Source organism: Nycticebus coucang, chromosome 1, assembly GCF_027406575.1.
Source record: "Nycticebus coucang isolate mNycCou1 chromosome 1, mNycCou1.pri, whole genome shotgun sequence".
NCBI lineage: Eukaryota > Metazoa > Chordata > Mammalia > Primates > Lorisidae > Nycticebus > Nycticebus coucang.
Window position 1 is genome coordinate 164,000,479 of NC_069780.1, and position 17,101 is coordinate 164,017,579.

A 17,101-nucleotide genomic window follows, 5' to 3' on the forward strand; every position below is an offset into this window, starting at 1 on the left:
CCAAATAAATAAAAGTTATTTTATTTAGAACTTGTTCATAGATTAACATCAACTTCAATGTTACCTTTATGTTGAAGAATAGTTAAACCATTAGTTTTATTGCTTTTGTTTTCTTGCTGAGACAACTAGAACATGAACTAATTCCTGATGGGTTTTATTTGAGGGAATATTTTTTTTTTTTACATTTTTTTCCTCATAGATGGGGTTAAAATTTTTTCTTGCTAACTTTCCAAATTTCTTGAACTATTCTTGTGAATATTATGACATAATGATTTCTTTTCTTTAAGGGAAACATTGGCTCCTCAAATTGGGGGCTCAATTTGCTACTAGAAGAAAATGTGATTCCAGATATACTAAAACTTGCAAAACAGTGTGAGGTTCTTTCCATCAGAGGGTATGTCATTTAACTCAGAAATATTTCTAATGTATATATTGTTACATAGAAATAAGTGCAAGGGAAAAAAAAGTATTTTATGATTTAGTGTAATCCATTCCATTAATTCACTGAAAGTCCTAATAATGTAAGATTTTTGAATCCATTAAACACAACATCTTAACAGACTCCTTGTATACTATTATCATTCCATTTTTATTTTAATATTGAAGTTTACATTGCAGGTAAACAGGGAAAGCAGAGTGTATGTACAAATATTCTGGTAGTCCAATAACCTAAATATTTCAGAATTATACTAGAAAAGTTAATGTATTTTTTACTAAAACTGCATTGTATTTTTATTTTGTTATAATTACTCTTTATTAGGAAGGTTTACATGTTTTTATCTTTGCTAACGGGTTTCTAACTAGTTCTAATATATTTTTCCTCACAGTTTTTAGTAAGTTTTAAGAAAATTCAAATGTAACATATATAGTAGATAAACCTGTGGTTGCTTTAAAAGAATCTCAGTTGGCCAGTGCAGTGACTCACACCTGTAATCCTTACACTCTGGGAGGTGGAAGGGCAGATCCCTTGAGTTCAGCCTGAGCAAGAGCAAGAAGTAGTCTCTACTAAAACTAGAAAAAATCATCCAGGTGTTGTGTCGTGCACGTGTAGTCCCAGCTAATATTTGGGAGGCTGAGGCAGAAGGATTGCTTGAGCCCTAGAGTTTGAGCTTAGTGTGAGCAAGGCAAAAGCGAAGGCAGTCTAGCCTGGGCAACAGAGTGAGACTCTATTTTTAAAAATCTCAGCTTGGGCAAAGGACTTGAAGAGAAACTTCTGTAAAGAAGATAGACGCACGATCTACAAACACCTGAAAAAAAGCTCATCCTCCTTAATCATCAGAGAAATGCAAATCAAAACTCCTTTGAGATATCACCTAACCCCAGTAGCCCACATAACAAAATTCCAAAACCAGAGGTGTTGGCGTGGATGTGGAGAAAAGGGCACACTTCTACACTGCTGATGGGAATGTACACTAATACATCCATCTCCAAGGATGTTTGGAGAATACTTAGAGATCTAAAAATAGACCTGCCATTCAATCCTGTAATTCCTCTACTAGGTATATACCCAGAAGACCAAAACTCACAATGTAACAAAGACATCTGTACCAGAATGTTTATTGCAGCCCAATTCATAATCGCTAAGTCATGGAAGAAGCCCAAGTGCCCATCGACCCACGAATGGACTAGCAAATTGTGATACATGTATACCTTGGAAGATTATGCAGACTTAAAGAAAGATGGAGACTTTACCTCTTTCGTGCTTACATGGATGGAGCTGGAACATATTCTTCTTAGCAGAGTATCTCAGGAATGGAAGAAAAAGTATCCAATGTACTCAGCCCTACTATGAAGCTAATTTATAGCTTTCACATGAAGGCTATAACCCAACTATAGCACAAGAATATGGGGAAAGGGCCAAGGGAGGGGAAGGGAGAGGGGAGGTTAGGGTGGAGGGCGGGTAATGGGTGGGGCCACATCTATGGTGCATCTTAGAATGGGTACAGGTGAAACTTACTAAATGTAGAATACAAATGTCTACATACAGTAACTAAGAAAATACCATGAAGGCTATGTTGAACAGTTTGATGAGATTATTTCAGATTGTATGTGAAACCAGCACATTATACCCCTTGATTGCACAAATGTACACAGCTATGATTTAACAATAAAAAAAAAAATCTCAGCTTGGAATTACAATTGTTATTGCTTTATCTTTATATACAGGACCTGTGTCTATGTACTTGGGCTCATAGCTAAAACCAAACAAGGCTGTGATATTCTAAAATGTCACAACTGGGATGCTGTGAGGCATAGCCGCAAACATCCATGGCCAGTGGTTCCAGATGATGTGGAACAACTCTGTAATGAACTTTCATCTATCCCAAGCACTCTAAGTTTGAACTCAGAGTCAACCAGCTCTAGACATAATAGTGAAAGTGAATCTGCACCATCGAGTAAGTATCATCACAATTTTATATAAAGTTATCCAATATTAACATTAGTATTTATATTTTTAAAATTTAAATGTATTTGTTACATTCCTAATTTGCTTTTTTCCCAGATAACTCAACACAGAGTATGGTTACCAGCCTACATTGTTTTCTCCTCTTACTTTCTAAATAGCTTTTGAAAAATCCTACATATAGAATTATATAATAAGCCATGTACCAGAAGAACCATCCTCTTTTTTGTTGTCAGAAAAGAAATAAATATAACAAATATTTGTGCCCCTTCTTCGTTTACTTTCTTTACACATTTTTCAGTTCTAGAGATTGCTAAAGCAGAATATAGATAGGATTATTAAGACATACTATATTCACATATTCATTTTTGAGAGAAGCACTAAATTTTAAAATAGTGGAATTATTAAGGGGTAGAGTATCAAAAATAATTACACATAAAACAGTTTGTGTTTTTTAAGGCCTGCGCTAAGTGCTATTAGGCCTTCTTCTTAAGAAGATAGTGCAACATTTATTAGCTCATATTTCACTGAATCTAAGATTCACAAATTATAAGAAACACCACTATTTTGTATATCACTAAGAAAAGAAAAACACTGCTTATTAAACTAGAACATACCACTGATTGCAAGATGCATTCTGATTTTGGAATCAAAAGATTCCATATGAAAATAGACTAAATGTGAAAAGTGTGCATCTTAGAATTAACAAAATATAAAAATGCAATTCAGTATGCAAATTCTTCATTTAGGATTTTCTTTTACTTTCTTTCAAAATATATTTGAAGTAGTCTATTCAACAGACAAGTTAAAAACAGAGTAGAATCCCATAGATACAACTAGGGACCTGGGTTGAGTCTTCAGTTAGAACTAGGCACTGATAACTTAGTTTTCTATAAGAATGTTTGTTTAAGATAGGCAATTCATTTCTGACAAGCTTAATTTCTCCTATCTTTGTGATTTGAAGAATAGCCACTAGGAATCTTTACCAACCGAATGAGTATCTATTGTCAAGTCTCCTTTTTTTCCACCTTTAATTTTATCCTGAATATTTTGAGAATTTCCTTGAGAAAAGAAATTTCATATAAACTGTACCACAGTGAGTCTTGTGGTATTTCTGTGGAAATAACAGGAGTTTCTCATAATTATATCATTTTATGTTTTATTCAAGTCTAAACTCTGGGTTATAAGGAAGGTCTTTTCATGTAGTTTATTGGTTTAACCCTTTAAGTTTGAATTTCTTTCCCCAGGTGACTAAAAAACTACTATATCAGTAGTAGTTATCATGAATTTGTATTTTATATGTACTTTTATTAATTGATCCTTCAATCATAGGTATGTTCATATTGGAGGATGACCGGTTTGGCAGCAGCTCCACTAGTACCTTTTTCCTTGACATCAATGAAGATGCAGAGCCAGCACTTTATGACCGATCTGGACCCATCAAGGATAAAAATTCATTCCCTTTCTTTGCTTCTAGTAAACTTGTGAAGAATCGTATCTTAAATTCGCTTACTTTACCTAATAAAAAACATCGCAGTAGCAGTGATCCAAAAGGAGGGAAACTGTCAACTGAAAATAAGACAAGTAACAGGCGAATCAGAACACTGACGGAACCCAGTGTTGACTTTAATCACAGTGATGATTTCACACCCATATCCACTGTACAGAAAGCATTACAACTAGAAACTTCATTTGTTGGGAATAAGCATATTGAAGACACTGGTAGTACTCCGAGTATTGGAGAAAATGATTTAAAATTTAACAAGAGTTTTGGTATAGATACTAACAGAGAAAACACAAGCCGGGAGAGGTTGGTTGTGGAAAGTTCAACGAGCTCTCACATGAAGATACGTAGCCAGAGTTTTAATACAGACACTACAACAAGTGGCATAAGTTCAATGAGTTCGAGTCCTTCACGAGAGACAGTAGGTGTAGATGGCACAACTATGGACACAGACTGTGGAAGTATGAGTACTGTGGTAAGTACTAAAACGGTTAAGACAAGCCACTATTTGACGCCACAGTCTAACCATCTGTCTCTCTCCAAGTCAAACTCAGTGTCCCTGGTGCCTCCAGGTTCTTCTCATACACTTCCCAGAAGAGCACAGTCCCTTAAAGCACCCTCTATTGCTACAATTAAAAGTCTAGCAGATTGTAACTTTAGTTACACAAGTTCCAGAGATGCCTTTGGCTACGCTACACTGAAAAGATTACAGCAACAAAGAATGCATCCATCCTTATCTCACTCTGAAGCTTTGGCATCTCCAGCAAAAGATGTGCTGTTTACTGACACCATCACCATGAAAGCCAGCAGTTTTGAGTCCAGATTAACACCAAGCAGGTGAGCAAATGTGTGCTTAAAAATGAGCAGTAAAGGTTGCATTTTAACGGATTTAAATGTAAAGTATTAGCCAGGTTTTATACTGCATAAACCTCACAAGTGACCTATTACAGTATATGTTTACCACATTAGGCTATAAGCTCCTTGTTACCCCCGATATGATTTGAAATGGATTCTTGCAGCTGCAAGGGGGGAAAAAGAAACTCCTATAAGCCCTGAAAAAAAACAGATATGCTTTCCAAGGACACATAAGTTATAAGTTTTTTTTTTTTATTTATTTCTCGCTTCTGCAAGGATCGATTTTAAAAAGAAGCATGTCGGGGGAATCAGGAGCTTAAGACCTACAATAACAAACAACCTTGTCAGGTAGGTCAATTTAAGGCTCCAAAAGTTGACCTCTTTATTATTATTTTTTTAAGATAACTGAAAATTTCAGTGAAATTATTTTCAGTTTAAGTAGCTGTGATTATTAAGTAGGAACCTAATAAACACCAAGTGAATTACTTGGTCCTAAGGACTCAGCAGGGATTGTAACACCGTATTTTGAATATATTAGGCTTCTCAAAGTGTACAGTTCAGATTTTACCTTTAAAGACCATTCAGTATTAAATTTGATTTTTGCAAAACTTTGTCCACTTACAATTTTTGTTATTGGATCAGATGTTTCTAAAACCACTTTTCTTAGTTTTAAGTTATTTACTTTTACTGAAATGGATAAATGTATATGTACTGCATATATGTCAAGTACATATAGTTCAACAATATATGTGAGAATAGTGTCTGGCACAAATTTTTTACTCACTAAAAGTTGACTACTATTATCATCTTTATTCACAATTATTTGATGTAATCCATCTGGCTCTTACGTTAAATTCTTAATAACATCAAAGAATTTTGTTGTGATAATGCTTAACAATGTTTTATAGAGGGTTTCCCGGTAGCAGGTGATAAATTATGTCCTCTTTTGTAGGATTTAATAAATTGTTTATTAATGCCACATATACCTAGAACTCACTGGCTTTGGCAACTATATCAGAACAAAAACTGGCAGCTCTGTGTTACAAATCTATACAGTAAAGTTTATGAATTCTGAAATTCTAGAGGCCTCTTACTTAATCCAATAGAGATTGACTGGATCAGTGGTTTTAAGCTTTTTTTACATATAAATTATTCCTGTAGTGAGGCTGATTTTATCTCTATATTATTCTCATTGAACCTACTTATAGTCCTATATTTTTATTTTATTTTATGTTTTTAAGCTTTTTTAATATTATTTTTTCAGCAGAGAAATTCTTTTTTTCACTAAAAGGTTTCTGTGGAAACCCAATATGAAGGATAAATAAAATGAAGCTACACTGGTCGAAATAGGAATTGGAAGGAGAATAATCTGAAAATTCTTTCCTCTCACTGTAGTAGTCTGTGAAGAGTTTTATGGAGTCAGAGAGGTATAACATGGAATGATTTTTTTGACCTATTTTATGAAATTCATAAATTTCACTTGAGTATAGGTTTTAGGTGGAAATTAGGAGTGGTTTTTGCTATGATAATATTCATAGCTACTTTTTATAATAAGCATTTATTTTGTATGTTTTATGAAATAATTATTCGAATATCAGGCTATGTTAGTACATTTTATAAGATTTAGTTTTTCAAATACCAATATATATAGAAATGTAGAACTTTCCATAGTCCTTGTATATATAGCCAGACACCAAATAAATATTTTAGCATGTCTATTGCATGATAAGAATCTGTATGAAACATATTTACCTTATGGAAATAGCAATATATATTTGTTATGGAATCTCTGTTAAGGAGTACATTGTAAAAATAGTGCTTCATAAAAGGCTATCTCTTGTTAATTCTTATAAATGATGCCATTTTGCTGTCTTGTGTCTGGTCTTCTATATTACATAAATCTTACGTGATAATGAAAGATTAATGTAATTATAACCACAAAAAGAATAAGTAATTGATTTTGTGTTTCATAAATATAATGTTAAATAGAATTAATACACATATCCTTAGTCAAATGATAGCAAATCTAGCAGTCTCAAGTAATTGCCAAGATAGTCCTTAGACTGTATCTCTGACTTCTGAAATTGGTTTTGTTTGTTTTTTTCTTTACTTCTAGATGTTGAAAGTTATTCTAATTGTACACCTTTTCACCTTTACCTGGGAGACAATTAACAGTTATTTTTGGTAACAGTCAACATTGCGTATCAACCCCTAACAGCTAATATTTTGAAGTGTTTATGTGTTCCCAGTAAAGAAGATGGCACTGCCTAGTACTTTGCTAGCTACTTGTCTTATATAAAGATAGGGATATAAATTACTTCTTTATATGATTAAATTACAAATCAAGAAACTAATGCAGTGGATTTTTTATGGTTTTATAGGTTCATGAAAGCTTTAAGTTATGCATCATTAGATAAAGAAGATTTATTAAGTCCTATTAATCAAAATACTCTACAGCGATCCTCCTCTGTGAGATCCATGGTTTCCAGTGCTACATATGGTGGCTCAGATGATTACATTGGTCTTGCTCTCCCAGTGGACATCAATGATATATTCCAGGTATCATAAATTTTATTATTTTCCTGAGAGTTTATTTTCTATTTTTTTCATCTTGTACAGTGTAACTAGCTTACTAGAAATTATAATTTAGGGTATACACTAATTTGAGAGAAGTACCCTCCTTCCCCCAAAGACAGGGCCTTTCTCTGTCACCCAGAATGGAGCATAGTAGTGTGGTCATAGATCACTATAACCTCAAACTCTTGAGCTCAAGAGATCCTCTTGCTGCAGCGCTGCAGCTGGTTAATTTTTTTTCTTTTTTTTAAGAGACAGGGTCTTGGTGTATTGTCCAGCATGGTCTTAAACTCCTGGCCTCAGGCATTCCTACTGCGTAGGTCTCCCAAAGTGCTAGCAGTACAAACATGAGCCACCACACCCAGCCAGGGAGAATAATTTCTTAAGGTAGTTTTGTTTAAAGAAATTTTAAGATGAGAATTATTTCATCTTTTTCAACTATTCTATACTCTTTTATTCATTATAGTATCTCTAGATTCTTAGAACCTTATCCTTCTCGTCTCGTACTAAATCAGAATGTTGTTTGATTTCTTTTTTTCTTATATTCTCTGTAGAAATTTACTAAATTCCTAATTTTTTTTTTTAGTCATGTTTGACATTGCTTGTTTTTTCATTCCTAGATTCTTTTTATCCCATATTGGGCATCTACGTGGTGCTCAGTCATACAAGGTGGCCCAAATCCCATGAGATAAAAATCTTTAGACACTATATACTAAAGAATACACATTGTTGGGGGCAGTGGCATAAAGAAATAAACACACACACACTTGTTTAGAAGCCTAAAAACATTTTAGATAAACCCTAAAACTGAAATAATTACTTTAATATACACTTACTCACCAAGAATAAGATAATGACTTTTAGGGTTATTATTTTGTCAAGTTTTGATAATTTAATCTTCTTTTGTAAACTTTTAATTAGCGGTTCATATGCTATAGTAATTCTATTTTAATTGTATTTCATTTAATTTCACTAATATTCATAAAATGGACTTGTTTGTATAGTAGAACTTACCATGATTTATATGTGTTTTAGGTAAAGGATATTCCTTATTTTCAGACAAAAAACATACCTCCACATGATGATCGAGGTACGAGAGTATTTGCCCATGATGCAGGAGGTAATCCATCTTCTTTATACTCAGAGACTCCTCTTTCTATTAAAAAGAAAATGTTGGCTCGGTGCCTGTGGCTTAAGCAGCTAAGGCGCCAGACACATACACCTGAGCTGGCGGGTTCGAATCCATCCCGGGCCCGCCAAACAGCAATGACGGCTGCAACCAAAAAGTATCCCGGGCGTTGTGGCGGGCGCCTGTAGTCCCAACTACTTGGGAGGCGGAGGCAAGAGAATCACTTGAGCCCAGGAATTGGAGGTTGTTGTGAGCTATGATGCCACGGCACTCTACCCAGGGTGACAGCTTGAGGCTCTGTCTCAAAATAAATAAATAGAAAATGTTTAGTTCCTTTTAGTAGTATGATACTAAAAATTCAAGTATGCCCACTTTGGGGGTCAACTTAAAAATTATACCAAAGTAAATGTTTGAATCACCGTAAACTATAGTATATTTTGTGAGAGACTTAAAAGTGTTTTTCCAACTGAGTACCCAGAATCTTAAGAAGATAAAAACTGAATGACTTCTTTTCTACACTTAAAAAGTACTACATAAAAAATTTATAACACTAATCCTCCTACGTATAAGAAACAAATGTTATATGGTGTAAGGAGGAAGATAAAAATGTACTTTAAAATTATCTAATCTTTTCTGTTATGAACTGTCACATTTTGACAGTATATGCATATAGGCCACAAGTTTGCTAGCTTTATAGTCTAGATGATTTTTTAAAGAAATGCCTTTTTATACTAGAAATATTACTTTTCCTTAGCCAAATATTGAGAATAATTGAAATGATGTATTACATAATCAGTTTTTCATTTTGTATTTAAAATTATATTAAAATAATAGAAACTTTGATGACTTTAGTTATTTTATAATTTAAGGAAAATTATTTTTCTCCAGTTAAAGTCAGATTTTGAGTCATAAAAAGTATTTTTTATTTTTATTCCTAATTTCCCTTTTTAAAAATTGTACATAATTTAAGGCACTTTGAAAAAAGAGTATCTTTATCAAATTATGTTTTATATTTGCTTATGCACAGGTCTTCCATCTGGAACTGGAGGTCTTGTAAAAAATTCTTTTCACTTGCTACGGCAGCAGATGAGTCTTACAGAAATAATGAATTCAATCCATTCAGATGCTTCCTTGTTTTTAGAAAGTACAGAAGATACTGGACTACAGGAGCATACAGATGATAACTGCCTTTATTGTGTCTGTATTGAAATTCTGGGTTTCCAACCCAGTAACCAGCTAAGTGCAATATGTAGTCATTCAGGTAAGTGAGATGAGTCCACCTGAGGCATGATATGTTGTGTCTTTTCGTTTCTATATTTCTAATACCCAGGTGAATGCTGTTTTTTACAGTAGGCTTTCAATATATAGTTGGTGAGGAAGTAAATATAGTGGACTTAGATTGAGCTTCATATGAATCAACAAGAGACATGCTAACAATTTCAAATTAGTACATATGTGTTTTAAGTGTTATTCTTGCATGCCTTTTCTTGGTGAATATCTCTTAGCCACCCTCAGAAAAACCTAGTGATGACCAAAGTTCTCTGGTTTACTTTTCCAAATTTTTCCTTAGTATTCTAATTGAGAATTTCCCAGATGATAGATTATAGCCCACTAACATGCCACAAATATGACACGGTTATGTTGAAATACCAATCTTCTTGACAGTTCCATGTTTCAGTGGAGCCTGGGCTTGACAAACCCTGGAGTAATACTTTCCACTGTGAACAGACCCTGGTGTGCGATAATTACTTCCATTTTCTATGAGTGAAAAAGGTTTGGGAAAGTGTTTGCTTAATGTATTGCACACAGTAGAGAAGATGCTATTTTTAATCATATGGCTATTCATTGTTTGTTATTTAGTTCCTGCAAGTTCTGTTGCTTCGTTTACTCATTCAGCAAGTGCTTATGAAGCACTCGTTTTACTATACTGTTTTCTGCTTACTTATGAAACAAATAAGGGGACCAGCCTTTATCAATTACCAGTCACAAAGCAATCACAGCTACCTCAGATCTTTTTTGATCTGTTCTAGGAGTGATCAAGCAGAGTTGTAAAGTTTGAGACTTGAAAAAAACTTCCTGCAGTCAGAAAGGCTTTTCGCCTTGGCACAGCTGCCAGAGTCCCCTCCTTTGCAGCTTTTTATTCTAGTGATGTGAGGTGTCAGGTTGAGGAACAGCAGGGTGAGAATAACTCTTAATTGGGAAATTATTGCAGTCTACTTACTGGCACCCTTTTTGGAGGTTTGAGGGGAGAGAGGCTAATTGAACCTTTAAACATTCATGCACTCAATGTAATATTTACTATGCAAATACCATAGTTCAGGCATTGTATTAGATGCTAGGAAAAAAAAAACACAAGATGCTAGGAAACAAAAAGTCTACCAAAAGGACACTGTTTTCTGCACTGTGTGAGCTTTAGTCCAGTACAGAAAAACTGTATTGATTAACTGATCATCTATACAGATACAATACTGCATTTATAACAAATGGCATTAAGAATAGGCATATGGTGCCAGCTGAGGAATATGACCAAGTAGGCAGATCAAAGAAGAGCTTTCTAAAGAAGTTACTGTTAAGCTGTGGTATAAAGAATGAATAGAAACTAGGTAAAAACTGGAATAAAGAGTGTTTTAGAAAGAGAACTACATGAATAAAGTTTCTCCAATGGGAGTGAACATGGGGACTCGAAGAGACTAAAAGGATATATGTGTGACCAGAGCTCAGAAAGCAAGGAGATAAAATATGAGCCTAGGCAGATAAGTAGAGACCAAGACCTGTAGAGCCCTCGTAACCTGGATTGTGGACTATGGACCAGCAGCATCAATCTCACCTTGAAAGCTTACTGGAAATGCTCCGCCCCATGCTTATTTCAGAATCTGCATATTAACTAACTCATATCTACAGTGAATTATAAAAAGTACTGCTATAGGCTATTTTGAAGATTCTGTGTATTAGAAAGAAGACATCTTATTATCTGAGACAAATAACCAAAACGTAGTTCCTCTGCTATATAATGATTAAAGGGGTGTCAAGTCTTGAACACAAGACATTTCTTTCTCTAAAACTTCTAATCTGGTGGTATTAGCGTTTCAAAAATATTAAAGCATAGGGAAAAGACTGTTAGACTAGTATATTTAGTAACACGTTATTCTGTGTTCTGATGCTTTCCTAGGTGTTTATACATTGTATAGTTCTAGTGTATAAGTCAACAATGTTGGCTTTACAAAATTCAATATTATGTATTTCTATTGAGTACAGTTTACATGTACCACCACATTTACCCTATCATAGTTAACCAACTTGTAGTAAGAAAACGCTGAGTATTTTAGACCAGTCTATCTGAAAGAACATTAGGAAAAAAATCAACCAACTATAAAAGGTAATGTCAAGGGATCAAAATCCATACAAAGATGAGTGGTGTATATAAATGAGCATGTTAGGGGAAAGATGAAGTGGAACCATATCCACCTGCCTTCTCCTTATCCAAGTGACAACCTTCGAGGAGACCCCAGGGAATTCAGGCATTCCAGGAATCACTGAAGACCACAGATATAAAGAGAGCATTGAGCTTTTTACATCAAGAAGACTTCAGTTCAAAGCTGAGCTATTCCACTCAATTAGTTATTTGGTCTTGGGCAATCTGTCTCATCTCATTGACCTTTAGTTTTTCTTTTTGTTTTTGCTTAAGTCCCTAAGTTGGAATAATGATAACATTATGGTATTGTTTTGATGTTAAATAACATGTAAGATTAGCATTCAGTAAGCCTTCAGTAAATGATAACTCACAGTAAGTTTATGTTAGAAATAACGTTCTCTCCTAAATTCGGATAGTTCAGTTATGGTGATCCTACCATGCTCACTTCCTTTGCTGCCTAGTAGAATTGGTTGTTAGGTTAAATGTATTAGAAATGGAGCTTCTCATGGAAATGTTTATGTTTTTTCCAGAAATAATTGTGTTGGTATTTTATGACTTACTGATTTCTGGAAAGAAAATCACACAGGAAAAATTTAGCTGATTTTTTTAAATTAATGCAGATGTTCGTTTCGTTTCATTTTATTGTTTACCTACAACTTTTTATTCTTTTCTACATGTAGTGGCATTTAGCGGGAGCTAGCCTTATGCTGAGCTACATGGTATAAAGAAAGTAGTTCATCTCTTTATTTAGGGTATGACCTATCCTGTGCTTTTTGTCTGCACATTTTCAATTAAAAGATAAAGCCTGCTGGCCACAGTGACTCACCCCTGTAGTCCCAACACTTGGGAGGCCGAGATGAGTGGATTGCCTGAGCTTATGGTTTGAGATCAGCCCGAGCAAGAGCGAGACCCTGTCTCTAAAAAAAAGATAGCTGGGCATATGGCTGGAGCCTGTAGTCCCAGCTATTCAGAAGTCTGAGGCAAGAGGATGGTATGAACCCGAGAGTTTGAGGTTGCTGTGAGCTAAGACTCCACAACACTCTACTGAGGGTAACCAAGTGAGACTCTGTTTAAAAAATAAAAACGATAAAGCTAAGGTAGAGTATTACTAATCAAGAAGAGAGGAAACAATAAAGGCAAACAACTATGGTTAAAAAGGGTAAACATCAACCATTTAGATAGAACCGCTTGATTTGCACCCAAAATGCTTTATCTAGATTAAAAATAGTATTGAAATAAAATTTATTGAGTGAAAGTGTGTCTTAAGTTTCATTTCCTAAAATATTGCTTAAAGGAGATAGATAGTAAAGGTCCCTAAAGGTAAATATCCTCAGTGTACTATATAGCTTTGCCTTCAGCAAAGTCATGGATATTATCTTCCATATATAAGAAATTCCAAGAATTTTTGGTTCTCTTTATCCTGCCAGTTTATAATAAGGCCCATATTCTGCCCTCATAGTCTGAAGTTTCCATTTAATACATGTAATAATCTTAAAATGTTATTCATACAGTTTAGCATGCTTTACAAAGATATATCGTAGGTAGTAAGAGACTTCTATTATTACACTTAAGATGCTGTTTTATTCCTCCAGATGGGATAAAATTAATTCTGAATTTTGCTTACCTAGAGGTACAAATTTTTTTTTTAGTAAGTGACTTCTTTAGAAATAAGATGTAATTCCAACAGTGTAGAAATACTAGGAGTCGAAAGTTAGGCTGAAACAAACTTGTTCATCTATAATTTTTCAGAAGCATGTTGATTGAGAAACGTTATACAACTTTCTTACTATTACTTGTACAGGAATGTTTTGCCATTGTACTCTGAGTAGTTCAACCAAGTCTCAAATATCATATTCATCTCTTATGTTATTATTCAGCATTGCTGAGGAGAGCTACATTAAAAAAATTACTTTTAAGTACATCTTTATTTTACAAATCTTTTTCCAATAGTTCTTTGTTTTAAAAAAAAAATCAATGTATAATTTAAGTAGCATGTTTTAAGTGCCTGAGAGATAATGACTTTCATAATAATCAAAATGTTTAAATTATACTAAATTTGTATAGCTTCTTTTCCAAGGAATGGAAGCATTTTCTGTTTAGCATTATGTAAATAGTAATCTTAGGAAGTGCTGGTAGATGCGATGAGGTGGTGATATTTCTATGTGTGGAAACCAAGATAGGAAGGAACAGTAAGTATGGTTGACACAGGTCTAATTTCTTGGACTTTTAAAAATACACCTGTTTGTCTACTCTGACAGTATATTACAGAGGAGGGTACTGGACTAGCTTTCAAGAGGTCTTGTCTTCTAGCTGCTCGTCTTCCCTCTCTGAATCTGTTTCCTTTTGTAAGATCAAAGCTTTAACTACAACATTTCCTATAGTGCTAAGTTGTGTGATTTTATAGGTTGCCCAGTGTTACTCCCTAAAAGCATAACCAGAAATTTCCTGATTTCCATTTGCTCTAATTACTCAGTGTAAGTGCCCAGGAGAATTTGAAATCAGGAAAGCATTTGAACAACACTAATTATGATTGGTTTACTTTAAAGTCCCATCTTAGTAATACATGGGTAATATTGTAAATTTAATTCTAAGGAACAAATTTTGAACTTCAGATAAGCCAGGGAAGTTGTGATTTGTATATTGGTACTTATTAATTGGGGTGGGGGGAAGCAAGTTATAGAATATAAATGGTATAATCGCATAAATACACAAAGAACAAGAGAAAAAAATTATAATAGTAAAAAAGCTGAAATTCTGTTAATTCACACACAAAAAAAAACTTGTAATGGCACTTACCTATGCAGTTAATTTAAATTCCACGTACATTTTTATTTGAATTTTTAAAATAATCACAGGCTCTTATATTGGTTTTGCTATTTAGGAGGGTAAAGTCTTATTTATAAATGTCTTTAGAATTTAACAAATTTCAATCTCTGTGCAATTAATTTCTGAGCAGTCTAACTTTGAAGATCAGACCTTCATCACAGAAAGTAATTATTGAAACTGGAAAAGAAATTACGAGGAATTATCTCCTTAGAGATAATTACAGCATGCAATGTAAGCAGAGGAATTAACCATTATGGTACTTTAATTGAAATAATTATTTTTTTCTGCAGACCTTCAAGATATTCCATATTCTGATTGGTGTGAGCAGACTATCCATAATCCCTTAGAAGTAGTTCCCTCTAAGTTTTCAGGGATTTCTGGATGCAGTGATGGAGTGTCTCAAGAAGGCTCAGCTAGCAGCACCAAAAGCACAGAATTAATACTAGGTGAGTTTTCAGGTTCAGTTGCATTCATTATTAATAAAATTGTTCTTATTAGTTGATTTTTTTTCATAAATATTTTAAATTAAAGTTGTTTCAAAACCATAACAAATCAATTTTAGTGAAGTAACATGGCAGGCGTTTTTAAATACTGCACCTGTATCAGCTACTGACAAGTATCCTATTAGCTGTCTCCTTTTACATTATATTAGAAAGTTTTGCTCCCCAAATGATTGGCATATCATGTGGAACTAATCTCAGTTTTAGATCTTTACATGAAGTTTAAAAACAAATTTCCTGAGTTTATAATTATTTTTTTATTGTGATATAGATAAAATATCTAACTTCACACTGAAATCTTCTTTTCAGGTGTTAAAACAATTCCAGATGATACACCGATGTGCCGTATACTCCTTCGAAAAGAAGTTTTAAGATTAGTTGTTAATTTGAGTAGTTCAGTTTCAACTAAATGTCACGAAACTGGGCTTTTAACGTGAGTAAACAATGTACATAAATACTATTTGTTCTGCTTTATAAGGTAGAAAAGATACTTGAAAGATTTCAAAAATTGGATAACTTACATCAGTAGTTCTGAACAGAATTGCATGTATATGTGAAGCTAGATTTTCTTTGTGTACTTTAGCCAAAACAACACATGGCAGCCGATTGAATGCAAAAGCAAGAATGAGAATCCAGCTGTCTTCTATTAAGCCAGACTTGTAGAGAGACCTCCAAAAGTGTAAAACAGTGCCATTCTTTTCTTTTTAGTTTTGGAAAATAGTTATTTTTCATTAAAATGTTATTTATATTAACATAGTAGATATGATGAATTAATGTTTTGAAATTTTCTCAATTTTAATTTTTTATGTAGTAGTTAATGATGGCTATAGCCCATAAAAAAAAAAAATGGGTTCTTGGGGGTCCTCAATAATTTTGGAAGAAATAAGGAAGTCCTGAGACCAAAAAGATTGGAAAAAATGAGCTTACATAAAAAAATCTGAAGTCTTATTTTCTTGATTTAACTTTTTTCCCCATTTTTTCTCTTAATTAAAATTATAGAAATTTTATTATCTTTCTGAATTATAGCAGGATGATGTAAGAAAATTCAGACAGAAATCTCAGCACCTTTATTTGTCTCCTTTCATGTAGTGGTTCTCGAAGGAAATGGACCTCAGGGCCTCCTGATGGGCTTTTTAAAGGTGCTGTACATGCAGAATTCTACTGCAGACCTCTGGGCTAAGAGCCCTTGAAGTTGGGCCTTAACCTGTGTGTCCCCACCCACATCTGTTCCCAAGGTGCTATCCTAGCTGAAAACCACTATTTCAAGTGTTGAAAAATAAAAACAAGATAGCACACTCAAGGATCTGAATAATTTCAGGCTAACTTTGCAAATAATATTTCTATTTTAAAATTTAATTTTGAAAATAAATCATCCTAGGCTGATAAATAAATCTTGTAATTTCTCATGCCAGTGAAAAAGAGTATTTCTAACTTTACAAGAAGCATTTAGGTTTTGATAATCTTTTTTTGTTTAAAAAAAAAACCCAAATTTATAATATCTAAATATGAGATTGGAATATTTATTGTTTTATATTCTTTAGTCATCATCTAAAATACATAGCCAATTCATGGAGAAAAAAACTACTTTTTTAAAGTAAGTGATACTTTGGAGGAAATATAGGTACATTTTGATTACAGGTTTTATCACACCCTAGTCTTTTCTTTCCTTTTAGAATTAAGGAGAAGTATCCTCAGACATTCGACGACATCTGCCTATACTCTGAGGTCTCCCACCTGCTGTCCCACTGCACATTCAGACTTCCGTGTCGGAGGTTCATACAAGAATTATTTCAAGACGTACAGTTTTTACAAGTAAGTTTATACTTCTCAAATTTGCTTTTTAAGAATAATTCTGTTTTTGAATTAAGTTAAAAGATTATATCTGTAATATCTGCTA

At 33.7% G+C, this 17,101-nt stretch overlaps 1 protein-coding gene across 4 annotated transcripts in view; it reads left to right on the forward strand.

Annotated features, from left to right (window-relative positions):
• RICTOR (RPTOR independent companion of MTOR complex 2) overlaps positions 1-17,101 on the forward strand; it is a 141,735-nt gene that overhangs the window by 120,211 nt on the left and 4,423 nt on the right. For 3 of the 4 annotated variants that reach the window (XM_053591853.1, XM_053591872.1, XM_053591880.1), the window contains 10 exons: positions 288-394; positions 2,167-2,396; positions 3,737-4,745; positions 5,040-5,111; positions 7,145-7,322; positions 8,373-8,457; positions 9,494-9,727; positions 14,995-15,150; positions 15,514-15,637; positions 16,878-17,016. In XM_053591853.1, coding sequence (XP_053447828.1) covers positions 288-394; positions 2,167-2,396; positions 3,737-4,745; positions 5,040-5,111; positions 7,145-7,322; positions 8,373-8,457; positions 9,494-9,727; positions 14,995-15,150; positions 15,514-15,637; positions 16,878-17,016 — 2,334 coding nt within the window. The remainder of the gene's footprint in view (positions 1-287; positions 395-2,166; positions 2,397-3,736; positions 4,746-5,039; positions 5,112-7,144; positions 7,323-8,372; positions 8,458-9,493; positions 9,728-14,994; positions 15,151-15,513; positions 15,638-16,877; positions 17,017-17,101) is intronic. The other variant, XM_053591863.1, reaches the window with a different exon arrangement.